The sequence below is a fragment of the Cimex lectularius genome, unplaced genomic scaffold, assembly GCF_000648675.2.
Source record: "Cimex lectularius strain Harlan isolate CLEC.00 unplaced genomic scaffold, Clec_2.1 scaffold24, whole genome shotgun sequence".
Lineage (NCBI taxonomy): Eukaryota > Metazoa > Arthropoda > Insecta > Hemiptera > Cimicidae > Cimex > Cimex lectularius.
The window spans coordinates 363,859-391,597 of NW_019392666.1; the positions used below are offsets into that span (position 1 = coordinate 363,859).

Sequence of the window (27,739 nt, forward strand, 5' to 3'; positions counted from 1 at the left end):
TCAAAATTGTAACCATTAGAAAAAATAAAAAAATCTAAAAAAAAAAAGTGTGCTGTGCTGTACAATAAAAAAATAAAAAAATAGCTTTTATACACTAATAAGCTCTTAAGTCAGAGAATAGAATTTTTCTTATATTAAATGAGCATATTGAATTAATAAAGTACAAGATGATAAAATAAAGGGACGGGCGGTTGAAGAGGTACAACAAAACATGCCAGTTAAGACAAGTCAGAGGTGGCGCATGCGAACAATTTGCAACTTTTTTTTTTTTTAAATGAGTGCTCAGTGTTAAAAGGAGGTTAAGAAAGGTTAGGCAAATAAATGAAATTTGTTGTTTGAGTTAGTTAGAGAGGGTTTGAAGGTGTTAGTTTGTGTAGATTGTAATTTAAGGGGAAAATGAAACAACTTAGAACATGGAAAACAACCCTTAAAATAGTAGTTTGATTTTTGATCTCTTATTCTTTAAACCTAACCAAACTTAACCTAAGCATATTTGCACATTGCCCAGCCATTTAATATTATTAGGTAATGCTAAACCGTCTGACCAATTAAAACAAATATTTACGTTGACAAGAAAACTGAATTTATGTTATATTGTGAATTTCATTAAAAAATTTATTGACAATGTATGTATATGTGTTTTACTTAACAAAAAGTATATATTAAAAAACTGAATGTTGAAAATTATTCTTTTTAGATTTATCATTTATAAAAATTCAACTGTAATTGGTATTTTAAGATCATTATTCATGAAGTTAAGTAATTTTCTTTTTCATTGAACAAACTGATTAACAAATATAATATAATATATATAAAGTCCAGCGTTACTTATTTAAAGCTGTTTACTTGTGACAAGTTGTAGTTTGTGCCCGTCCTATATATTAAATGATTACCGGGACTAGCTCACAAAATCCAAAAGGTTTACAAAACAGAAATTCAAAAATTAACTAAATAAATTAATCTTAAGCTACAATTATTTTTTTTTCTACACATTGAGCAACGCAGGAGGTGCGTGACCTTACATAAAAACAATAGAAGGTACAAAGAAAGATATTAAAATATGAAAAGTGTCAACTAGCACATATAAATATTTAAATACATTATATTAATATTTTGAAGAAAAAAAAGTCCTGTTGCCAAAGTTGCTTTCAACTTCAGAAATTTTTGTGTCCACTTTTGACTGTAAAAAAAAGCACTAAAATGTCACTGTTTAAATTATAAATTAACTCTTTCTCAGCAAGAAATTAATATTGTTATTTTTCAGTTTATAATTCGTAAATATCCTCTTTGGCACAATATAATAACTTGTCTGAGCTTCGTCTATATCAGTGGTTCGATGCAGGTGGTGCTCGTGGGCGAAGGAGCTTCAGGGCGACCCAGGAGGCGATGGACGTCGGAGGGGGCGGTTCTGAAAGCTGCCTTCTCATCCTCACCTGTCTATTGGACAGCTCGTGAGTCTCGCGCTGGACCTGATATCGGTAGAGCAGAGCACCCGCTACAAGGGCCGATATCACTGCAGAAAGGGCGACAAAGACAAAAAGTGCGGAGAAGCCAGGGACCGGGAGGCAAATTCCATAAACGACCTCCTCCCTTATCCTCCCCTGGAACACCGTCACCGCCTCCCCTTTGGAATCAGGTGTGAAAGCAAGATCTGCTTCCGATATGACTTCATACAAGCCGCTCACACCCACATCGGCAGACCGCACTTTCCTGTCTGATACCACCACGCTTCTTTTCCTCCTCTGGCTCAGGGTAGAAACCAGTGGAAGGGAATCATCATTTAGATTCCTCGGCCCGTGTGGGAAACGCTCTTCTGAATTGTCTCTCACTCCGGATGCTCTCAATGGTGCTTCCTGTAACATTTTTTTTTTCATCTTTGAACATTTGTTTCACAGAGGGTTCAAACTATGAATGAAAAATATACCTTGATTAAACATATACACTATTAATTATATATAATAATATAATATTTATAATTAATTAAATTCACTAATTTTGTGGTCTGCTTGACCAATTAATATACTACAATTAATTAAGGTTTTTAGTTGAGATAAAAAAGTCAATGGCACGAGTGGGATTCGAACCCACGACCTTCGGCTAGATACGCCGCTGCTCTACCACCTGAACTATCGTGACCTCGATCCACTCGGACACCAACTTCCTATCTCAACCCCACCTTTTGAATTTTCCCTCCTTTTTGCCATTTTTCATTATTATTTATAGTTAAATAATATAATATTTATATAATTATTACAATGACTTGCACAGGCAGTGAAACACTGTTTCTAATTCAAAATCAAAATGATGTACACTAGAAAATTGTTAGTTAAAATAATATTTAAAGAAAATTTTAAGTAAAAAGTATGAATGTGGTTGAACCTAAAAAAAACAAACAAAAAAAAAAAAAATTGGGCAGATGTGTGAATTGTTTTACCCAAATTGAATCCTGCATATTACTGAACACCAAGGAGGCATTATATATTATAAGTGAATGCATAGTTTTTGGGGGAAGGGAAACGTAAAAAAGGGCCAGGGGTAACTGGGAACCCATGGTCCACAAGCTGAGAGTCTATCACGCTAACCACTCGATTCCGGAGGATAGGCTGATATGACCTCTGCTGTTGGATACCTCAATAAAACAAATAAAGTAAGGTTGTAATGTGTACCTGTAATCTTCTAAAATAAATAATCTAGTATAAAAATGAAATGACACCTTACCAAAATTCTCAAGTAGCTACTAATTAATTTGGGGTGAACAAATGTAAAATTAATTACATGCTAGTACTAAACTGATGGTCATCGACCACCTTCTTTATTGAAGATGGTGGGAAGATGAAATGCTTATGAGTGAAGTGTATCCCAAAGGATAGTGATAACTGATCACTGATTAGTTCAGCAGTTATTTACTCACTCACACGCTAACAAACACCTCCAAATTTTGTGCTTGTACACTTTTAATTGCCTATTCAATATGGAATCAAATGAAATGATGTTTTTAAACATCCAAGCAAATCAGGTTGGCATTGTGTGTACGAACTGTTTTCAAATAGAGAGGCAAATCATTTAAATTTAAAAATAATCATATGTAAGATGGTTAGTTTAATAAAGGGAATATTTGAGGGGTGTTTACCTGGAAAGGAGGCGGGATATCATCGATTTGTTCCTTGACGGGAGGAGGAGGTTGATGTGATGATGATGTGGAAGAGGGCGAAGGCGGTGACTGCGGCCGATGATGGGCTGCTGCAACAGGTGCTGCGCTGCCCATCGAAGTGCCCACGACTCTTTCCGAGTTGAAGATCTCTTTCCCTAGGTCGACCATTTCGTCGTAGATGAGTTCGTCGTCTTTCTCGTACGGCTGAGAGACAGGGGTCGGCTCGGTCGGGGCGGACTTGGGGGTTGGTGAGCCGCCGTCTTTCCTCTCAAGGGGTCCGTAATGCCCCGCTTGTTCGTGTCCGCCACCTTCGAGCTGACAGTGTTCCAGGCATCCGTGCCTGCAGATTTCCACCTTGCACTTGATATGGACGCTCAGAGCATCTGGAAATTTGAAGGCGTGGAAAAAGGCGTAAGTGATGACTGAGGCCCTCTCGTCTGCTATTCTCGCCTTAAGGAACCTGCTGATCATCTTCGGCCTCAGGACACAACCATACTCGTCGCTCAGCTGGATCACGTGCCCCGCGCCATCCGATGCAGCACACGATTTGACCCTCATGTCGAACTCTCCTGTCATCACCGCTTCCTTAATTAATCTTGTTCACATTGAGTTTGAGAAAAGTGAAAATAATTTTACCTCTGTTGTCATTTATCGCCACGACGAGAGTCAACGTCGAGCCAAGAGGTACGATTCCACTCACCGGTGGAGCCCACGGCCCTTTTCCATGCTGAATTTCCATCCAGCAGTCGACATTATCACCTGGATAAAAAATGATTATAATATGGAAATATTTATGGATCATGTGTTTATGATACTCACCCCTAAAGTCCAATTGAATTACATCTAGGTCTGCTATGACCATAGGCGGCTTTGATGCAGTTTTCTCGTAATCGTTGTACCATTCACATCTAAGCCGTTTAGCTTCATCCCACACCTCAAGCAAGTCTTTATCATATTGAACAACCACCTACAAGCCACAGAAAAAACACCACAGGCATTAGCGCAATAATCATTACCTACAAATACCAAATAAAATTTTCTCTGATTTAAAATTAATATTAGATGGTTGTTGAGCTAAGAAAATAAAATTGATCGATAGTTATATTTTATCCCTGTGCAAATGTGAATATATAAGGGATGAAAAGTGATGAATTCTGGTCAGAATGGAATAAAATTATCTCAATATAAAAAATGTTGTGTGTAAATATCTCTTTACAATTATTGAACAATATACGTTTGAAAAAGCTAGAAATGATGAATGATGGAATGAGTGCGGTGTTCAATCCTTTTTTTTTTTTTTTTTAAAAAAGATAGTTGCTACTCACAGTAAGTTGTTTTCCAACGATCCGGATTTCGAGCCCTTAGCTCATCATCAGTTGAAGGATTTCTACAACCTGATGATGAACTAAGGGCTCGAAATTCGGATCATTGGAAAACAACTTACAGTGAGTAGGAACTATCTTTAAAAAAAAAGGTTTGAAAAAGCTTTGCACTGCACATATAATTTTAATTATAAAACTTTATCTTCAAATCAATGTTTATAATAATATTTAAATTCGCTACGAACCGTGTTCTCATAAAATTGGCCGTTGAGGTCCGGCTTGGTGCCACATCTGGCATACGCAATTCTAAAGGAGAAAAAAGTCTTCCCGGTGGACGGCGGGACGTAGACGCATCTCGGATCCGCGTACTGCCCTTTGGATGAAACGATGCCCTCGAAGGGCTGGGTGAAGCTCAGATGGACGTCCATGTGGTCCTTGCCACACATGACCTCCAGGGATTGGATGGCTGGCATGCCCTCCGGCCTCTCTAAAGGCCATATTTCGCCTCCCAAAACGTTTCGCTGAAACAAACATTTTTCAATGTATAAATATGACTGAGGAAAAAAAGAATAAATTATTTTTTTATTTATTTGTATCCTGTACATGAATAATACACATTACAAATTATTCTTATCGTTAAAAAATTCTGGGCAAAAACTACGCTACGGCCAGTATGGAATGGTATGGTAATGAGGATACTGGGAAGTGGGGTTTGTGCTTCCCAGGCACTGCAGCCTTCTGGCTTATTGTACCTTCCTAGTTCCTTAGTTCAGTAGACCTAGTTCGCTAGACTCAATCCTTCTTCTTAGAAGTATCAGGCCATTGGTTGTCGCTGCTACAATTTCATTCCCTAGATTTTGCTCGTAAGTTAGGCTAAATCTCCATTGAGCTGTTACTTCGCATTCGAAGATGATGTGGGTGACTGTTTCCTCCTCCTCATTGCATAATCTGCAGATCATCGTTGTATATGCCCATGTTGTGTAGATGTTTTCTCAGAAGCCAGTGACCGGTTAGTAGTTCTACCACTCATCTGAGTCTAGTCCTCTCCAATTGCAGCAGTGAGTTTGCCAGTCTTGGTGAAGGTTGTTTCATCGTAAGTTTACTGTGTCTAGCGCCGCTAAAGTTTATCCACTTCTCCTTTTGTTTTGTTTGGATCCATTCTGCGATGGAGGATTCTATATTTGTTCTTGTTATCTCAAGTATAGGTTCGGGGCCTATTTATGATCTCCTCCTCTGGCCAGTGTGTCTACTTTCTCGTTACCCGAAATTCCTCTGTGCCCTGGCACCCAAGATATCATCAGGCTGTTGTGTTTCCCCAGGGTTTGGAGATTTTAGATGCATTCACTGACTAATTTTTATGTGATTTTTTTACATGTTAATGCTTTAACGACTGCTTGGCCATCGGATCTTTTTTTGCCAGTGTAACCTTTTTTAATATTTTCTAGGGCACAAGATGTTGATGGCATGTGTTTATGCGGCCGGAGGACATGTTTGTGAGAAGCTGGCCAATGCTGGCACTCAGTTCGTTATTGTGTTGAGGCGACGTGTTCTCGGGATGGGAAGTATTGGGTTGTCCGGAAAATAATGCAGGATTTTAAGTTTTCATTAAAAAAAATCTATATAAAATATTCTGTTTACGTTTACAGGATTACTTATGAATGTCAACACTTATTAATCCTCTTCCAAATGATATTGTTTGTTTACCTCTGTAGCATTCCGCTACTTGGAAATAATTCAGTCATCCTTATAATGTCAAAGCGAGAATTTCGTACGATTTTCTTTTACGAGTTTAAACTCGGCCGAAGCGGAGCCCAAACGGCTAGAAACATTAACCAAGTCTGGGGCGAGGGTTGTGTTAATGAGTGCACTGTGCAAAGGTGGTTTAAAAAATTTCGGGAGGGAGATTTCAGCCTTGAAGATGAAGAAGGTCGTGGAAGGCCTTCCTCTCTTAATGATGATGTTCTGCGATCAGTGGTGGGTGCAGAGCAACTCAAAGTCAGTAAAACGACCGTCGCTGACCACCTCAAGGCGATTGGAAAAGTGAAAAAACTCGAAAATTGGGTTCCACACTCATTAAACGATCGCCAAAAAAATCAGCGCTTTGATGTTTGTGCATCACTTCTTTGTCGAAACAAAAATGACCCATTTCTGGCCAGAATTGTTACATGTGACGAAAAGTGGATTCTCTACGATAACACTAGACGTTCTGGACAGTGGCTCGACAAAGGAGAAGCTCCAATACATTTTCCAAAGCCCCCAACTCATCAAAAAAAGGTAATGGTTACGGTATGGTGGGCTTCATTTGGTTTAATACACTACAGCTTCTTAAATCCTGGCGAAACCATCAATGCTGAATCATACTGTAACCAAATTAATACCATGCATCAGAAATTGGCAGTAATGAAGCCCTCTTTGGTCAATCGGAAAGGGCCCATTTTGTTGCATGACAACGCTCGACCACATGTGTCACGTGTAACGTCACAAAAATTATTGGAGCTTGGCTATGAAACTTTGCCTCACCCACCCTACTCTCCGGACCTCTCGCCTACTGACTACCATTTTTTTAGACACCTGGACCACTACTTAGAACACATAATATTCAAAAATCAAACGGAACTGGAAAATGCATTTATTGACTTTATCAATTCTAAAAATTCTGAATTCTACTCAGACGGAATTAATAAGTTACCAACACGTTGGGAGAAATGTATTGAGAGTATGGGAAATTATTTTGATTAAAGAACATTGCTTTAAAGTAACTAGTTTCTTTTTTTTTGTTTAATACCAAAATCCTGCATTATTTTCCGGACAACCCAATAGTATAAATGGCTTGAGTAGTAGGTTGTGGATGGGCTGAAAGATTGTAGTGAAACTTGAGGAACCTGGAATGGATCAATTCTTTGACGAAGGAAATGTTAAGGTCATTGTGAACAGTGAGGTTGGAGGAATAGTATCCTTCTGAAGACTTTCGAAAGGATGTTAGATGGCTTGGCCGTACGCCACAGTTCCGCTCCTATGACCAAATAGGTCGAAGTAATGTTTTGTTCAGAGTTAGTTTATTTTTACAGTCATGTCTGATTTCGGTCCTAAAAGTCTTCATAGTTGGATAAATCGTCTATAATTCTGTTTTTTGTTTGCATGTGACTCTCCACAGTGTAAGGGGTTTTTGGAAGAAAACCAAGGTTTTCCGGCATCCGGTTAATGTCATATTTTGGCCTACAATGAGGAGAATAGATTGATTAAGAGTACAATTACTAGTTATCGTGAATACAAACGTAAAAGTTTTTTGATGTTAATCTAGGTTTATACTCACGATAATTAATAAAAGACTTGTGTGAGGATTCCACGTCACTGTCTGAGTAATTTTCTTGGGTAGATGTCGATAGTTCTTTGTTGTTAACGTTATATAAGCTAGGTTAGTATTGGAGTTAGGATTGCAGTATCGTCTGCATAGATTGTAAGAATGGTGTTGGGATGTATCACCAGGTGTAAATTGTAATAGGATGGGCCGAAAATACTCCCTTTTGGGACGGCCCAAAAACAAACTTAAAATGTTGAAAATCTGCGAAAAGGGTTGACAATCTATGGTTTATAGGAACTATTTTTGTTTGGATTTGAGGTGTAGAAACTCCAGAAGAACTTTGTCGAACACCTGTATATATTTTTTGCGTTATGCCATTATTACCTACAGGTCATTGAGTTACCCCCTTACCCAAGGGAGACGGGTATGATGGAGGGAAAAAGAAAGAAACCCTCCCACAAGTCTATTTTTGAACTTCTTACATGTGTAAATTTAATAGCCAATGTTAATAACCACAATAGTAATATAATCTATTTAATTTGCCTCAAATAAAATAACAATTAAATTTAATTTGTGAAACAGTGGAACTAGTTTCAGAATTTTTAAGTAAATATTTCAATTAAATATAATTGAGCGTCCCGTGTAAAAGGTGAAAAAGACGACTTTTAGTCTTAGAATTATTAAAGAGAAGAAGAAGAAAAAAAAACTCGCTGCCAATTATTCTACCGGCATGGTGCTTTCTCATACTCCGGTAATTCGTTATACCTCAGCGATTACTCTCTTAAGCGAAGCTAGTTTTTTCGAGTATAAGCTCATTAAACAAGAAGTCCAGCAGGGAAGGTCGACCATTTGAAATGAATAATAAATTAAATATCCGAATAATAATAAACTAATAATAATAAACGTGTTTTTTTGAAAGCCACGTGTTCGATATAAAAAACCATATTACGATCCTAAAACAACACCTAAATAAGAACTAACTCAATAGCACTTAAAATACATAAAAGCGCTATGCCAGTCACTCAGAAGTTGTTAGCCACAATATTTTATTTGTACCCTATTCACATTAGAACATATTACAAATCATCATCAGAAAACGTTTTTTCACATGGTCATAGAACTAACACTAAGTCTAGGACTCATACCATGAGAAACCGGCCAACGCTGGCAACCAGTGCGAGAGATTAAGGTGCAAGGACTCGAGACCATTGGTCGATTAAGGCGACGTGATGGGTTTTCAGGTTGGGAATTGTATAGAGGGCTCGAGCCGTGGGGTTAAGGTGGTCAAGGTATGAAACTTGAAATCGGTAACGGATCAGTTCGTTGACAAAAGGCATGCTTATGTCGTTGTGGATAGAGAAGTTGGTTGCGTAAAGAGCTTTGACTATTTTGATTGTAAGGATTGGATGCGCTGGATGTTCGATGGCTTGGAGGAAACTCACAGTTCCATACTGTATGCCCAAAGTGGTCGCAGTAAAGTCTTGTATAGATAGCCAAAACGGATTTCGGTCTTAGACTTCTTCCTAGATGTCCAGTCTTCTGTTGTTGCTTAAAGCAGGGAACACACTAACTCGATGCAACGCTACGCTACGCCTTGTCTCGGTTTGGTAGGGTGTCCAGTGTGCACATCTATGCGACGTCAAGCGAACACCACGTACAGTCACACAGCGTGTATCACAAATCAGTATCGCAATCGCAACGCCTTTTTTGTCCGTAATACACTATTTTGAGCAAAATCTTGTAATAAATTGTTAATTAAATTTAATTGTTTTAAATAAAGTTATTCCGGAGTTTTGATAAATTTTCTACCTAACCATCATAATTAAATAATTTTTATAAAATCTCATGAACTTTTGATATCGTTTAATTTAATAAGCATGTTGTAATTAATATAACGACAAAATTACATATAAATAGTTCGAAATAAACAATAAATAAATAATGAGTGTCCGGTTCTGACGCTAATCAAAGAAAATGGTGTAATTTTATGAGCAAAACCATGTAATAAATTGTTAGTTAAATTTTATGAGCAAAACCATGTAATAAATTGTTAGTTAAATTATATGAAAAAAATCATGTAATAAATTAGTAGTTAAATTTTATGAACCAATCCATGTAATAAATAGTTGGTTAAATTATATGAACAAAACCATGTAATAAATTGTTAGTTAAATTTTATGAACAAAACTATGTAATAAATTGTTAGTTAAATTTTATGAGCAAATTCATGAAATAAATTGTTAGTTAAATTCATTCTACCAATAAATTGTATTCCGGCGTTTTGATCAATTTTCTGCCAAATCATTAAAATAAATTTTTTAAAATAAAAGCTCATGAGCTTTTGATCTCGCTTAACTTGGTTTACATTAAAATAAGTATGTTGTAATTAATATAACGACAATAATACATATAGTTTGAAATAAAAATATGAGTGTCCGGTTCTTTTGTCTGCTACTGTACTCGGTGCTACCCGACGAAAATCTGGACAGTGGGGATCGTATAGCGTTGAGTAGGGTAGCGTTACGTAGCATCGGGCAGATGTGCAAGGGGGTAATATAATCTTATGGAAAATTGGACTTTGCATTTGTGTCGGGTAGCATCGGGTAGCGTCGCATCGGGTAAGGGTCACTCTCAACACACGGTAGTAACATAAAAAATCATTACCATACACAATAAAACAACCCTGTTTCTTCCAAGAATCGAAATAGGGGGCCCAAATATAAACTGCCAAAGCACAATTCTCATGTAGGGTGGCATTAATACGTGATCTTTCTATGCAGCCAAGGAATTGTACCGTTCAACTAGGGTGGACACCGAGCAATCTTTCACAACATGCTGGACACATACGCGGCTTTGGCGCAAAAGTAAGTGCCGATGTGTCAACCTCACATGGCCTACTCTTAATCGGATGAGGATGACCCTTTTGCTACGAAACAGATTTTTCAATCATCACATGAAAGCAGCCACTTTCTTTTAATCATGTTTTTTATTCATGTTTAGCGTCAGGGTCGGATCGCGGTGGTTAAGTCCGGAGTCAAGTCCCTGCCTTAGCAGCCTCGTCCGCTTTTTAGTTACCCAACGTGAATAAAGGTTGTCTATTTTAATTTTATTATTTATTATATTCGAAAGACAAAGACAACCGAAACACAATTTTCATAAAAACAAATTGTAGTGTTTCGTTATATTGGAACTATGAGAACTTTTCCTTTTGACGTCAATAACGTCCAAGGAACAGAATGATCTGTCTAAATTAAAAATAAATTTGTAAATGAATATTTCTATACTTCTTCGTTAAAAATGTGCTAATAGAGTGATAATGAACTGTAAATTGATTCACAACCATCCTCTCTGAGTTGAGTTCAAAGAAGGTACGAAGGAGTAAACAAAACGTTTAATGCCTGAAAGTTCGTCTGTCACTCGATTCGTTAGCGTATATTGTTCTAGACAGAAAACCGCTTTGTTATCTATTTGACCGACTACCAGACTTGTCGCCTTCACGTTTGCTCAGGGGCGTTGTGCCAAAAAGTAAACCTCACGGTTTGGGTGTGAAAGGCATAGAACCGTTAAAAATACTTTTCAAACAATTTCGACACGGGGTCTGTCTGACTTTAAGTTTCGATTTAAACCAACAGGGAGACGCAAATATCGCTATCTCCGATGCCGGGTCTCGATCTTTAACATGGAACGATTCACCCTATTCGATCTGCTGCGTTTTGAGAATCCGACAAGGACAAATGAGTAAAATAGTCGAGACATCTGATCCACCCTTAAATTGTGAGTATGTGGCAAAAACACAATGCAGACCCAACTTTTAATGTTTTTGTTACCATAGTGTTCAATATGCGGTGATGGTGAGTAGAGACTAGGAAGTGGGGTTTTAGTTTCCTAAGCACTACAGCCTTCTGGCATATTGTACTTTCCAACTTCCTTACGGAGACGCTCTCCCATGTCCTTTCCTCGTGTCCTGAGAATCACTCCAAGATAGTGAGGAGGCACGATGAGTGCCTCAAGGTCCTCGTCGCCGGTGTCCGTGAGACGGGCTACCAGGTCGCTGTCGAAGCTCCCCACCGGACCTGATGGGACGAGACTCCGGCCGGACGTCGTCGCGACCGACGAGTATGGGGTTATCGTCGACCTCGCGGTCGCTTATGAGACCGCGGGCGCGTAGGACGCGGTAGCGGACCTCAAGGCGCGGAAGTACGGGGTTTTGAGAGAAGCCCTCACGGAGTTACACCGGAAGAGCTAGTTTTTGGCGGCCGGTGTAGTGGTGGGGGCGAAAGGATGCATCCCTGAGCGAACCAAGAAGACAGCGTGAAAAATCTGCCGAGGTTGCTCCTCATCCTCTCCCTTACTGCCTTGAGGGCCCGCTGTCCATTGCCTGCGGCCATATGGATCGGGAGCGTAGCTTTTTAGCGACCCATCCAGGGACTCCGGCTGTCGAGCAACACCCACCGGAAGCGATGGGCCGGCATAGTCTGCGGGACACACGATTGGACCTGGAGTTCGGGCGAAGTTGGGAAGTAGGTGCTCGCACTACAGGATACGACAACCGGCAGAGGCCGGAAAGAGGTTAATTTTTATTTAATCAGGAAAAAAAGTTTGCCGTTTCAATCTTTCTTTTAAGAAGTACAAGATCGTTGACTACATTTGCTACAATTCATTCCCTGGATTTTCTTTATATTCCATTCGATCCCATTGCTTCCCATTGGATGATGATACTGGCGGATGTTTCTTCCGTTGAATATATCTACGATATGTAGTTTTCTCAGATGCGAGTGACCGGTTAGCAGTTCTACCACTCCTCTGAGTTTACAGTGAGTTTACCAGTCTTAGTGAGGGTTGTTTTAGAAAACGTTTTCTGTATCTAGTGCCCCTAGAATTTATCCACTTCTCTTTTTGTCTTTTTTTATTCATTCTGTGATGGCGGATTCTGTGTTTGTTTTTGCCATCACAAGAATAGGTTCAGGGCATATATATGCCTTGCAGATCCTCCTCTGCCCTTGGTAGGAGGTGGTAATAAAAAACTCGATTTGGGATTTTAAAAAGTCCTATAATTTACCTTAAATGTAAGCTACTAAAATTAAAACCTGGTATCACCATTTCCTTCGATCAGAAGGATGGATTTCGGTAAACTGGGAGTTTGCAACATTGCACAGTGCTTAGCATATTCATTCTAGTCGATAAATCCAACTGTTGGGTCGGAAATTGGTTTTCTGTTGTTTTACTACATATTAGGTTTATTATAATTCAAAAGACAAATGGATTGAGTGATGGATTTTGAAGACGTGGCAATTAACACCTAGCCTATTGAGCCGAAACAAGACTGAAGGAGACACGATTCCCCGGGATTGGAAAAGAAACGTGCACAAGCTATTGTAATACTTTACTTTTCTTTAGTAACACCTATTATTACAGATGAACCTATCATGTTTACAGGAACATAATAAGAATGTTAAACAGTAATTGCTAATTTCTCGAAAATTAGAAAAATGGAGTATGAGGCCAAACGCTTGAAATTACAGTCTGGGATTTTTCATAGGACTAAGAATGGACCAGTTGAAGAATCCTAGCCTCTTGAGCCTAGCCCTTTAAGAAGACAAATTCATAATTTCCTAGAAGTTATTTCTTAATAGCCTCCATTCTTTTTGCTTCCTAATTATACATCTAGTGCACGTTCGCTCGAGGGAGAGTTCCAAGTACGAGTTTATCAAGAATTGCCTCCTCATCCTTAGATACGCACCGCCTACTTTTTTATTCAATTAGGTTCAAACGCGATTCAAGACCAATTTGAAAGATCGTGTAAGCTGACGGACGATTTATGGGTAAAGAGTTCTGCAAATTAGCGTGGTGCACGTTCCGTGGGATTTTCGAGTTTGTACCTCAAACGATGTGCTTCACTTCATTTCTGAACTGTTTTTATTTGTCAAAATACGTACCCGGTTAATTAAAATGTTTTATTGATAAATAAGAAAAAAAAAACAAGATCATAAAACACGCGAAAAAACGAATGGTTCTGACGTACTTTGAAATCGTAACGAAAAAATCGTCAAAACACATGATATCATCTATACTACAGACCTACATGCATACCCCAATAAAATCATCACAACCTACATAGAAGCTATTTGAATTTTGTTCTCTTATTTGAATCCTATTCAAGCTACCTCTAGTTTCCAAGAATAGCTTGAGTTTGTCGAAGACTGGTACAAAAAGTGGAGGACAAGACTGAATGAAGAAAACTGTGCACATTTATATTGAAGTCAGTACATAGACAGCACACTGACGTTGAATCCCCACACAAGACATAAGCGGGGAACACGCTACCCGACGCAAATTCAAAGTCCAATTTTCGAAAGATTGGATTACCCCCGTGCACATCTGCCCGATGCTATGCAACGCTACCCTACTCTACGCTCTGCGATCCCCTCTGTCCAGATTTTCGTCGGGTAGCATCGAGTACAGTCGAAGACAAAAGAACCGGATACTCGTATTTTTATTTCAAACTATATGTATTATTAAAATTTAACTAACAATTTATTTCATGGTATTCCTCATAAAATTACACTATTTTCGTCGAGTTGCGTCAGAATTGAACACTCATATTTTTGTAGTTTATTTCAAACTATGTATATGTAATTTTGTGTTATATTAAGTACAACATTCTTATTTTAATGCAAACCAAATTAAAGGAGATAAAAAATTCATGAGATTTTATAAAAATTATTTAATTATGATGGTTAAGCAGAAAATTTATCAAAACAACGGAATAACTTTATTTAAAACAATTAAATTTAACTAACAATTTATTACTTGGTTTTGCTCAAAATAATGCATTAAGAACAAAAGAAGCGTTGCGATTGTGATACTGATTGTTGTGGTAGACGCTGTGTAGTTTTGTATGTAAACTGTACGTGGCGTGCCCCTACCAAACTGAGACAAGGCATCGGGTAGCGTTGCATCGGGTAAGTGTGTTCCCGGCTTTAATCGATGCGACGCTACCCGACGCCTTGCCACGTAGGGTAGCGTTGCATAGCATCGGGCAGATATGCACGGGGGTAATACAACCTTATGGAAAATTGGAATTGGGTAGCATCGGGTAGCGTCGCATAGCGTTGCATTTTAATCCTATTCATGCTACCTCCAGTATCCAAGAATAGCTTAAGTTTGTCGAAGACTGGTACAAAAAGTGGAGGACAAGACTGAATGAAGAAAACTGTGCACAGTGTACATTTATATTGAAAAAACAGTCTTGCTCTTCTCTACTTCACTATATATCAACAACAAAAACATACTGATTTCCATTCAAGTCAATACACAGACAGAGGATTGACGTCGAATCCCCACACAAGACTAAAGCGACAACAGAAAACTTGGACATCTGCGAAGACTAACCTTAAATTAGACTTTACTGCGACCACTTTGGACATACGGAGTTGAACTGTGGTGTCCTGCCTTAATCGCCTTAATAGACGATGACCTCGAGACCTCCTTCTTATGGGTACTGTTCTCCGCTGGTATTAGTGTTAGTGCTTTGACTGAGTGAAAAAAAGTAATCCGATCATTGTAATATGTAGAAATATGTATGAGCTACAAATAAATTAAAAAATTCTTTAGTATTGTGATAAGTTGATGACCGTTTTAGCATTTCCTTTTTAGATATGCCATGCCATTTTTTAGCTTAGTTTATTTTTAATGTATCGTCTTTCTGTATTTGTATAACATTTACAAGAGCTCATTTGGCCATTATAGTCTAAGCATTTCTCTAGTAGGGTTAGGGATTCTTGGCCGAGAAAATGGCTGGAGTGAACAAGGTTATATTGGAACTTTTGGAATAAGGATTAAGGAAGACCAGTTTTTTACAAAAAAAAAAAAAAAAAAAAAATCAACCGCTTTATGTAATGTTTGATTACAAACGGAGAAAGGAGGTCATCGATGATGATGGGAATGACGTAGGACTGAAATGTTTGTACTGGGTTTAGGTCTACTAACTCCAAAAGTCCGGATGATTATGATTATTGTTATATACTATAAATGTGAAGTTTATTTTCTAACTTTAATTTAATTTGTTTATTTGTAAATCCTAGTCGTCTGTTCTAATATTTTTAGAATTGTGGTAGGAGTCCAATTTAATTCGTAAAAAAAATGAGTAGTCATACCTGCGGGAACACGGTATAGCGATATTATCGAGGATAACAGGAGAGCAGGTGATTCTTTTTAATGTAAAAGTCAATTAATGGGTGCTGAGGATAATCGTCATCGGCACTGGAGGACAATCGTACTTCTGGGTTAGTACGCATATCGGCTATGAAAATATTAGAAAGGATGGAACCACACATGATCAGGGAGCACCAGCCTTTACGGACTGATGCTCTTATTTTACGACCAAAAGAAGAAGAACTCCTTGGCGTTCCAATTAGCTAAACAGTGAGCTCTGAAGAGGGACCAGGGACATGGGCCGAAACACATTACCAATTAAAATATTTCGCATAAAAATAAATTATGTGTTTAGTTAAAAAAATATATAAATAAAAATAACCAACTTTCTAGATTTAAAATATTTTTACCACCATATTAAATTAAAATTAATCAAAAAATTGACTGTTATTGTTGGTTTTTACTTTTTATATTCACTCCCCAAGCATACCAATGCAAATTGAATTTGAGATTGTATGAGGGCCTAGTATATTTTAAATAGAAGAGAGGTGTTACATTTCTTACGAAGAAAATAAATATATCTTGAACCATGATTTAGTCGTTTTTGTGCTACGTCAATATGAGAGTATCTTTTTAAACGGTCGTCTATAAGCAACCTTTTTTATTTGATTTCATGGCATGGGAGACATACGTACCCACTGGGGTCGCAATGACATGTAACATTGAGGTTCTTTAGCATGCGCACCTAGCCGTCAGGCCTTATCACACGTTTAGATTCTCAAGTTACGACCGACTTCCGCTCCCGGAAAATCTGCTTCTTTTGTGAGGTACGGTATAGAAGCCCGCATATCCACAGACTAATCGACAGACATGCTGACTTATCCCCTTGCCCCTTCCGAGGGGGTGGGTTAACTTTGTGCACTTAACCAGTGCCGCGCGTAAAGGGATACCCAAAAGGTGGTATCCCGTCTCCCACGCACTCCCAAGAGAGAGACGACAATTCTATCTCCCTGGGTGAAGGGGCTACGCTTCCTCGCGCTCCGGCCGCTGTTTCGATTTTAGTGGAATCTCTAACCACCCCCAGAGGAGACCATGCCTACGGTAAAGGCAGCTCTGACGGCTGCCACCGACAAGCACCCGACCTCGTCCACCACTCCTCACGCAATCGAGGACGCCGTCAGCTATGACTACGCTCATAGCTCCTCGCTGGCTATACGCTCTCGGCAATCCGATCTATCCGATTCCCTCGAGGTCTAGAGGTAATTCAGTCATATGCAGGTCATATGGAGGTCATATGCAAGTACTACGGTCCATGGGTACGAATGAAATACAGCTCTTCTCTAGCTCTAGGTACCACTAGGGGTCACTTCCACTAAGCCACTGCGAGCCCTTACCCATGCAGCTGGGCTTGAACCTGGAACGAAAATACGTTGCTGCGCAGTTCAGATGGTCATGCATCCTCCCCTGGCCACACACACACATATATATANCGTCCGTATACATATTCGAAATATATATTTAGACAGGATCTTGTACCCTAACAGACAGAGAAGAGACAGTAGAAGTTAATGTTTAAGCCAGTATGAATAAAATTCCGGAGATTAAATCAAAAGAACTTTGATACTTTCCAGTAAGTCTCAAGTCAGATTGTAACTGCCTTTATACTTCCAAGGTGAATACTGAGTAGAAATATCATCACATAGGCTGTTAATGATCCTTTTAAATTTTTAAGGCACAAAATGTCGCTGACACACTAAAAAGAGAAGGGGACCTAATAAAGAGCCTTGTTGAACTCCATTGTCTATCTTTATACATATGTTCAGGCTATTTCCAAAACGTACATGTTGGCTGCGTTCAGAAAGATACGACTGGAACCATTTCAATGCAACACCCCGTATTATAACAAACTTTTGAATTAAAATTTCATGATCTAGGGTATCAAAAGATTTTGTAATATCTAGGTTTGCTCTTCTTCTATTTTCTGTCTGATAGCTTTTGATATATGTAAATTATGTCAACACGGTTAGATCCTGGTAAATAGGATGATCGGAATCAGAATCGGCGGTCAGGGATAATATTTGGAGAAATGGGACTGGTTATTTTCATAATTCATCTTTCTTTCAGACACGAGTTGAAGTAAACCGATTGGGGATATGAATTTGGGTGTGTATGTGGTTTATCGGGCTTGGGGATGAGAACTCAATTTATTAAATTCGTAATTTCGATTTTAAATAGATATATTTAACAGAATTGTACATTGTGATGTTGATTGTGGATAATCTGATTTAAGCACCACACTATAAAAAAGTCCTCAATTTGAACAAGAAAAAATGATTTCAGAGGAACGATACTGACCGTAAACCGCATCGGAAAATAATGAGAAACTGATTTGTTAGCCAGTAGTTCATTAGATCCGGAGGCGAGGATAAAATGCGATTAGGCGCGGATAACGCGGTCGGATGAGTAATGCCGGGCGAATTAAGCATAATTTGTACCATGATTAGAGGAAGTGTAAATAGTCTTGTCTATTACTCGGGAGCGTCGGATTTGCATGAACAAGAACATGGATCTATCTATCGCTCTCGACCTCATATTACAAATTAGCCCTGAAGAAGAAGTCATTACAAGACAATAGATTCCTGGGCAAACTCCCGACTGCAAATTGTATGCAATTTGCTTTCCAGTCCGCGTGGGTGGTGGAGCAAAAACCAATTCCGCACCCGAGATTCGAGAGATACTCGTATATGAAAAACGAGTTCTATTTCTAGGCGAGGTATAAAAAATATATAATAAAAAATGTAACCCTAAGAAGTGTATCTAAATTAAAAACTTGTCGGTCACGTTAAAGTTGTGTAAGTTTCAGACCTTAATTATGTAAAACGAAGAAACCGTAAATATCAAAATGCCTGTCTGGCAAAATAATAATGCATAGGAAATTGGCAGGAATGATTGATTCATCGGTGAACCTGCACGTTTAAAAATGTAATAAACGATTAAATGGATACATTAATTTCAGAGGACTAATAATTGTTTTTAGATTTGTAAATGCGCTCGGTTAATATCTCACAATTAAGTCATGTCATCGGGCTAAGATTTATTGCTTTAATTATACACCTCCTCATGAAATTATAATTCACGGAGTTGGTCGATCTGTTCGGTCTTTTCCCATTAAAAGTTTGCAGCAATTAGCGTGATTTTGTTTATTTAACTACCACAATCTTCGGTTGATCTTTTTTTGGCTTTGTATACTGCCATTCGCTTGTCGCATTTCCTATTATTTTTGGGTTTTGTTATTGAATTGATATAATAAAGAAAAACAGAGATCAATAAAAAAATGAAGAAGAGACGAATGACACATCCAAAATACCGTGACGCACCATTCACCATCTACTACCATCGTACCAATGGGTTGGCAAGAAAACAATGACTTTTTTTTACAGTAAATACTTTTATCTTTTATAACTGGAATTTTTTAACTATTCGGAGTGTATTGACCATTGTTTTCAATTAATCTTTGTCAACTTTCAGGTAGAAAGGTCCTCGCATAACAATTTCCATCTTTTGAGTCCAAGAACGTTGACACCTTCAAAACTTTTAAAGTTTTGGCCATATTAAAAGAACAAAATAAAAAGTGGTCACAAGATGAAATGTCCGGAGAGTGTGGTGGGTTGATAAAATTTCCCAATTAAGATTAGTTAATAATTGTTTGGTCCTCAAACTTGGGGGAGGACGTAGTCGTGATGTAAGTCTGTACTTTTATGTTTGCTAGTGCAGGCCGTTTTGCTTTAATTGAAGGTCTAAAGATTAGCTGTTGACAGGGATGGTTAAGCTGATGCATTTCAGCCCCTTTGGATATCCCTTACGCGCGGCACACGCTTAAGTGCACAATGTTGACCCACCCCTGCCGACGGTTGATTAGTCGGTGGAAGTGGTGGTTTCTACACCGAACCTCACGGTGTTCACACTATCCACCGTGAGCACAGGTGAGTCGTTCCTAACTTGAGAAACCAAACGTGTGATGAAGTGAACAACTATGTGCCAGGTGCGCACGTTAAAATACCTCATTGTTTAAGACATTGAGACCCCATGGGAAAAATATATGTTAACAATACAGTTCACTATTAACCCTATGTGAAGGTGATTGACCAGGAATCGGGTGGCAATGCCCGCACGACTTTCGGCATCGGTAACAGTGCCGAGCGTTCCCGTGGCATACGTTCTTCCGGCGATACACCAGTAGTGCCACGTTTGCATGTATCAAGTAGGAAGACTTTAAGACCTTAAGAAAACTCTGAATAGACTCCATGCCGGTTTACGTTGCACCCTCTTCTACAACCCTCACGAGTCTTACATATATGGGGCTAAAATGTTATGTAGAGACGGGAAAGAGGTAAAGGCCCAAGTGTCGTCCTAGCGAAATCCTAGGCCCCACACCATTAATTTTCCAAGCTGAGATCCATCAATTACTTAAAAACCGATTAAAACGTGCACACTGAAAAGTTTTAGACTGCTCCATCTGAACCCGAAGTGGTCTAGGAATGCCTAATATGTCAACAACTCCTGGGAAAACAAAACCAGGTAACTGATGTAAGGAAAACAGACAAACTGACAAAAGCAAAATCAGGAGCAGCTGAGCAGCTCTCTTACCTTTAGCCAAGAACCCCAAATTGGCACACTAAAACTGTAAATAAGTAAAGATATCTATAATTTTGGAAAGGAATCTTTCCCATTCTTTATAGCAGAATCCACTGAATTGAGAGATGTTTCATTGGGGATTGAGGGTGATGACCCTGAAATCTGGTCTAACTTTATTAGTACGTCAAATGAGTTTCGACTCTGTTCAGTGTGTTTTTTTTAATTATAAAAAATTAGGTAAGCAAACTCCTGCAAAAACAACTGCGAGGATTGGTGGATCAAAATGATCAGCAACCATCAACCTCCAGACCTCAAGATGAAATCTCCCCAAGAATATGTATCAGGACATGTAAAAAAAGAGGATTTTGGTGTGAATGATGAACTCTCATTTCTGTGTGGTGATTAAATCGGTCTTACATCCCAATATCTGGATAAGAGAGTAAAGCATATCTATGATCGCAAAAAACCCAAACAAAATCCTACAGCAGCTGTTATTCAACAATATATTTGGTAGGAACGGGGATATGGACCAATGAATGTTCTGATGTTGAAACTTGTCCAAGGTTTCGGTGTTTTATTTTACCTTCCTCAAGGCTTTTTTTGGCATTAGCCGCTGGGCAGCCATAGCCATGTTAACTAATTAGTTTTAATTTAGAAATATCATGTTTTATACTTCATGTTTTATATCATTTAGAAACGATTGTATACATAAGTACACTTCTAAGTTTTATAACCTAACAGCGTTGAATAGTTGAAAGGAAGGGAAACTAAACGTGATAGTTTTTCGAAAACATTTTGTCGTTTCCTTTGGAAATTTGGGCAGCTCATAATTAGGTGTTACATTGTATCTTCTTCCCCGCATTCATTTAGTCTTATTTTTACTTTATTTATTTAGTCTTACCTAAAGGTACTTTTTACAGTGCATGGTCAGAACGTAGTCTGCAGATAGTTTTGCATAGTCTTTTTGGCATTGTACGTCCTACTTACCACGGTAATGACGGTAATTCTGGCTGACTAGATTTAAAAAAAATTACCTTTTTGGGGACTCAGAGTACCTAATCTGCCATACTTTTCGATGGAGTATTTTATTTCCAGTGGAAGCGTCAGAGATCGCCATTTTAAAGTCGTTCGTATCTGACCCTTCCGTGACAGCTTGTTTGGCGTGGGTATCGACAATCTCATTGATTTTAATTCCGCAGTGCGCAGTAACCCAAATCTGTTTAATATTTATGTTTTTTGCTTCATGATGTAGAGGTTGTGGATTATTTCTACTATAATGGGATTCGATGAAGTTTCTAATGTAGAGTGTTTTATTTTTAGTAGTGCACTTCTACCAGATAGAATTATAATTTTTGTTTGGTTTGCTATCTTTTGGGTGTACTTAACGGCTTTTAGGAGAGCATAACACTCGGCGGAATGTACCAAACTATAATTTGGAAGCTTGTACGGTTCTTCATAATTAAAATTAGAATCGTAGATCGTACAGCCCACACTATCTCGGGATTTTGATCCATCTGTGAATATAGTATAATTCCGGCCAATGGGTGTTTTTCCTCAGGCCTAGATTCTCTGTCAATATTTAAAATTGTTTTCTCTTATCAACATATATAAACATTTTTTCATTACTTATACTCAATACAATGTTTTTTCATAAATAAATGTTATATAAAAAACAGGGTTTACTTTTTGCCTTTGTCTGTGTGTTTGCAAAAAGTGCCATTTATTTATTAAAAAACATTGTACTTAGTATAAGAAATGACAAAAAGAGAGAAAAAATGTGAGAATCTAGCCCTGAAGAAGGTGAAATAAAACACCGAAAGCTTGGCGTAGTTTCAACACCAGAACATTTATTGGACCACATCCCCGATCCTACCAAATATACCTTTGCCCTTGAGGTAAAAGCTCAACATGCATGGGGACGGACCTGTCCCACCAAATGCACAGCATACGTTTTTTTTCTCGTGAATTTATTGTTTTGGGACAACTGGGGGCTGTTGTCCGAGTTGGCAATAAGTTTTTTTGCCGTGTATGTTTTTGTATGTTTTATTTTTCTTCACTTGTTAACAATCTACGAAGAAATGGGTCGTAAAGGTGACAACAGAGGATTGAAGAGCAAATTGAGATGATCCGCCAAATTCTTTTATATCAATTTGTGTGTACTCCATGTAGCGTACTTTTGAACAAACCCAAGTCTGGATTTATTTTCCAGTGGATGATCGAACATTTAACTTTCTCCTAGGTTCCCGGATCGTCAAAAAGGGATTTTCTTCTAGGCTTTGCATATGTCGTCGTCAAACTCAGAAGGACGTCCACTGCGCGCATCATCTTCAATAACAAAATTTCATGATCAAAATCGAGCAATCCACCGTTGGACTTCGAACATGTAGAGCATTAGTACCAAACATTGCACACAAATTTTCAGTTGCAACAGTTGGATTGTTCTGTTTTTGGAATTCGTAAAGTAAACAATCCCTTAAATGCGTTCAATACAAAGACATGATTACCTATTAAATTATTCGACAAAATAAACAAGTTGAAAACAGAAACTGAGGAGAAATAAAGCCTTTTAATTTACGAATTAAAAAAGCGTATTTGTATACGAAAATAATATTGACAAAAGTTAATTAAGGTTTTTAGTTGAGATAAAAAAGTCAGTGTCACGAGCGGGATTCGAACCCACGACCTTCGGCTAGGATCAGAAAAATGTACTCTAAAATGAAAACTTGACATTTCTCCCCGATTTATTACTAAATTGAAAAATGGCAAAAAGGGGAGAAAATTTAAAAGGTGGGATTGAGATGGGAAGTTAGTGTCCGAGTGGATCGAGGTCACGATAGCTTAAGTGGTAGAGCAGCGGCGTATCTAGCCGAAGATCGTGGGTTCGAATCCTTTTTTATCTCATCTAAAAACCTTAATTAATTGTAATAAACTAATTGGTCAAACGGACCACGAAATTAGTGAATTTAGCTAAATTTAATTGTGATTGTCATCCCCCTTGGAGCGTAAACCAAACGGTTTGATTTTTTGTTTTGTTTTTGTCGAGGCTCAATGGACTGTGACTTTCGTTTTATCAACAAGATCTTGGCTGGTGGTCGGTATCCCGAAAGCTATGGAGGTGGAAATCCAAGACTGAGTCTGAACACAATAACTGATATGACTCTAAAGAGGTTTTTCATGTAAAAAACTTTCTATTGATGCATGATTATTAAATTTCATCTTCCGGCACCTGCTCCTGGACCAAAGCCCACACTGGTGCTTTTATGCGGTGTTGCTCGATGTGTGCCATTTAATGGATGCCTGCCTGGGCTCCTAATAGAGAGCGTGTAGACATGCCGCTGAATTTAACTATGGGCACAGTAGCGACTTTCTAAGACCATGTTTCGCAAGAGGCCGTGGGTTTTTTAATCGTATATAGATATGTTTTATGTGTTTGTGTTTATGTATTTTGTTTCAGCGAGTGTATTTATTAGTGTGAATGGTAAGGCCTAGCACGCACTGGGATTCTTTGAGTCGACTCTTTGAATCTCCGGAGAGTCTCGGCTGCGTCTAGCCTGAGTCCGGGCTGCCCCGACTCCTTGTAGCGATGAATCTGGTGTATTGCGGGCTAGCATTTTCGGACTCTTTTGAATCCCGTCCGATGTGGGATTCTTTGACTCAATGTTGCGCATTTGCCAGTGCGGACGAGAATCGGAACAAGCGCTCTTGCTTCATTTGTTTAGTTGACGTTCTAGTGAGTGCTTTCTTGAAAATTTTGATACTGTCTTGTATTAAAGGTATGTTATGGAATACCGAGTTGACTTTACAGTTTATTTAAGACATACATTCCAATCGGTGTTTGTGGGATGAATCATTCACGGAATACAGAAATCGGGAATTGAAAAGCTAAACATTAAACAGTTTAACCCAAAAATTCAGTGTTTCCGTCGCCGAAATTGAAAAAATGCACACTTTAAAATGACTGTTTTTTTAATGCACTTCCGTTTGTATGCACTACGTGCAATGCAAAAAAGAGCAAGGGAAATTCCTGAGAGCTAGTTTCCCCGTCATTTTGCAGGCACTGATGAATGTGAACTGAATCTTGGTCTGGACACGGTTCTTTGTCGCGGAGCAGAGTCGGGGCTGCATCGCAACAATGAATCTACGCAGCCCCGACTCTGCTCCGCAACATGAATCGATTCAAAGAATATCAGTGCGTACTAGGCTTAAGGAGTTGATGGTGAAATATAGTGTTATCAACGCTCCTCCGGTATTGTGTGTGCTTAGAGTCGATAGCGGAATATTTATAAAAGTAGCCTATTGACCAAATTTACATTAAATTATTTATGTACAGGACGATAGAGGAATATCGAGAACTCCACCAACTAATCAGATTGAAAAATAGTTAGTTAGTTTTTGCATGCGTCAGGGTTGAAATGACCTAGCTGTCGAAAGCCCCCGTTGGAGCTTAACCCGGTTGGCCGGGAAGCTTGGGCATCTGGCTTAAGGGAGATACAAGCAACCCCGGGCGGTCAGCAGATCGAGGAGTGACATCTCTTAGGGATGAAGGGCCTTTAGGTGAAATAACTATTTGGTTGTCCAAATCAGCCAGATTTCCAAAAATTTGATCCCTTTTTAAAAATAATTTTACTTTTACGACGAAAGATTGTCTCGATAGAGCTATCGTCACGAGCGGGATGAACCCACGGTTCATTTCAACCGAAACCTTACATAAAAAGATTAATTATTTGCAAGAGGTAACTTGGCCAATGAGACCACTAAATACAATTGTGCATGAAATAACAGTCAGAAATAATAAACTCACCACAAAGTACGTGAAAAGGTTGAGAATAAATAAAAGTCTTTTATCCCGCAACTCCATATCTAGTCTTCCTAAAAACAAAACAAAATATAAAATTAATCAATTGTTTAAATAAATACATTTTACATGCTTTTATTTACAGTAACATAATTGTAAACTTTAAAGTTGCCTATTGACAGCCATAGCGACTGAGTCTGTCCAAATAAAGAGTTTAATTGAATTATCCGTTATTCAACTGGAATAAGGTCAGAGTGAATTCGATTTTTACATCAGCAAATTTAATGTATTAAGCGACTGAACCAAATCTAAAATTCATCCCACAAAGGCAAAAAAAAAAAAAAAATAAAAATACACATTTTGTACTGACAACATGGCTTCTAGAATTGAATTTTGATATTTAACTTCATCGGATATTTAAATATCCAAACAATGTCCGTAAGAATTAAATTAATGCAACACTCTGACGCGAGAATCTGATTTATTTTGACAAATTTGACATGATTCCTGCATATACTGATCATATGAGTTGCCACATTTATAATGTATAAAAATGCTGAACCATAGCCTTAATATATGTACACTTTATAAAACAAACAATATAAAAATAAAATATAAAACCATCCAAATATGGAAAGAGAGAATGTGACGAGAAAATATCCTGATTTTCGTTATCAAGATGTACTGTAATTATTTCTAATTTGCATTAAATGCTATATAAATAAATGTATATAATTTTGTGTGGTACAAAGTCATTGTTTAGTTAGTTAAGTTTTCGTTTTGTATTACTAACGATCTTTTCAAGTAAGTTGTTTTTTGTTTGGGAGTGGCAGAGGTCACTAAACGGAACTTGGAATTCCGCCGGTTACGATGCAAGCATGCTTGCCTACTTGCCGGCCGTTGTACCATAAATACAGCGCATAAAACACAGTTATGGCGGTTAATAGTACATAATAAACTACTTAGTGGAGACTGTCGACGTACAGAGAGGCATGTCGTCGGATCTGAATGGTTGCGCCGGAAGGAATTTTTCTTTTGTTATCCTTACGCATAGACGCCCATTTTTGCATCTTGTCCTCAAATTCACTTTGTGTTCGAAAACAGTAAAAAGGGGAAGATTCAGAAAGTACGGATTTAAAGTCGGATTGATTTTCTCGGTGTGATAACCTAATCCTAATGGATGGTTGTTCTGTGTTTAAGTCGCGCATTCGAATACAGCACGTCTCTATAAAATTCGTAAATAATGTACGAACAGATGTTTGATATGAGAGAAATGTTACAAGTGCGTTAAAAATAATCGTTTGTACTTGGATTTGAGCGTGAGCGTGTCCGATATATTATACAATTTTCACAGCAGAGATCGAAGTGCAGGTTTTAAATCCGGGTCAAGTTCGATTATAAACGTTTCGCATCGGTTCTAAAGACACGGGGGGAAGCGGTCCACTGGGACGAGTGCCAGGGACCGACGGCCCATGCCATCCCACCTGCAGGATTCTAATTATCCTTCCAGGAGGTCCGGATCGGGTTAGAGGGGGGTGCAGGTCCTTTGTAGCGGTGTGCACGGGATAACGAGGGTTATAATGAGCTTCTCTGCATTGTTTATCACAGTGCGGGCAATGCCGTCCACTGTTCACTTGTTTAATTCGACGACTGTTCTCACGATCCTCGGGAATTTGCATCCGACTCCTGGCTTTCTGGTGATGAACACGCCCCGGCGATCGATACTTCCCCGCGATCGCGGTTCGATAATTTTGCGAGAGTCACGATTGGCGCGGAACCGTCGGCCTGTCGGCGGCCCGTCGTAGTTTACAGATTTTGCTATTCCCGGATTTATCGCCGGACGAAGTAGAACGGGGAACGCCTCTGAACATCACCGGTCTCGAGACCGTCCGGATATTTCATGACATCGGGTAAGATCATACCTTCCCTTCGATAAATCGTGCCAGGATCCCTGGTCGGCGACCGGACTTGCGACGAGGAGACGTTCGGTGCCTAGAGTCAGTTTCTGCGTAAGTCGTTTTCCCATTTTCCGCGTAACATTTTCCTCGATTCAAAAACTGACGGACGGATCCCCGCGGACGCTCTGCGGTCGAAGGTCCGGTGCTATCCCGCCGGGGTTCTCACGACTTGACGATTACGTGGACGATTTTGCGGTCTCGTTCTTTATTTGCATTTGGCGACTCGAATTGGAAACAATCTGAAATCGGGGCCGCACTCGTTAACGTGCAATTGCGGTTTTCGTCGCGGACGAGTCGATTCCCCAGATCGGATATCGGTACCTGTTTTATCACAGCCGGATCTCACCCTCGACCCGCTTTATTTTTTTCAAAACCGTTTTCACTCCCAACAACCTCGATTCCCTAGGGGAAAACAACCGTGAT

General features: G+C 38.8%; 1 protein-coding gene across 8 annotated transcripts in view; it reads right to left on the bottom strand.

Annotated features, from left to right (window-relative positions):
- Positions 1 to 653: 653 nt before the first annotated feature.
- Positions 654 to 27,739, bottom strand: part of LOC106660917 — a 115,486-nt gene continuing 88,400 nt past the window's right edge. For 7 of the 8 annotated variants that reach the window (XM_014383964.2, XM_014383962.2, XM_014383961.2 and 4 more), the window contains 6 exons: positions 25,365 to 25,432; positions 4,719 to 4,994; positions 3,971 to 4,118; positions 3,788 to 3,910; positions 3,131 to 3,720; positions 655 to 1,853 (listed from right to left, as the gene is read on the bottom strand). In XM_014383964.2, coding sequence (XP_014239450.1) covers positions 1,326 to 1,853; positions 3,131 to 3,720; positions 3,788 to 3,910; positions 3,971 to 4,118; positions 4,719 to 4,994; positions 25,365 to 25,421 — 1,722 coding nt within the window. In that variant the 5' untranslated portion in view covers positions 25,422 to 25,432 and the 3' untranslated portion in view covers positions 655 to 1,325. Of the gene's footprint in view, positions 1,854 to 3,130; positions 3,721 to 3,787; positions 3,911 to 3,970; positions 4,119 to 4,718; positions 4,995 to 25,364; positions 25,433 to 27,739 lie in introns of all 8 variants that reach the window. The other variant, XM_024225128.1, reaches the window with a different exon arrangement.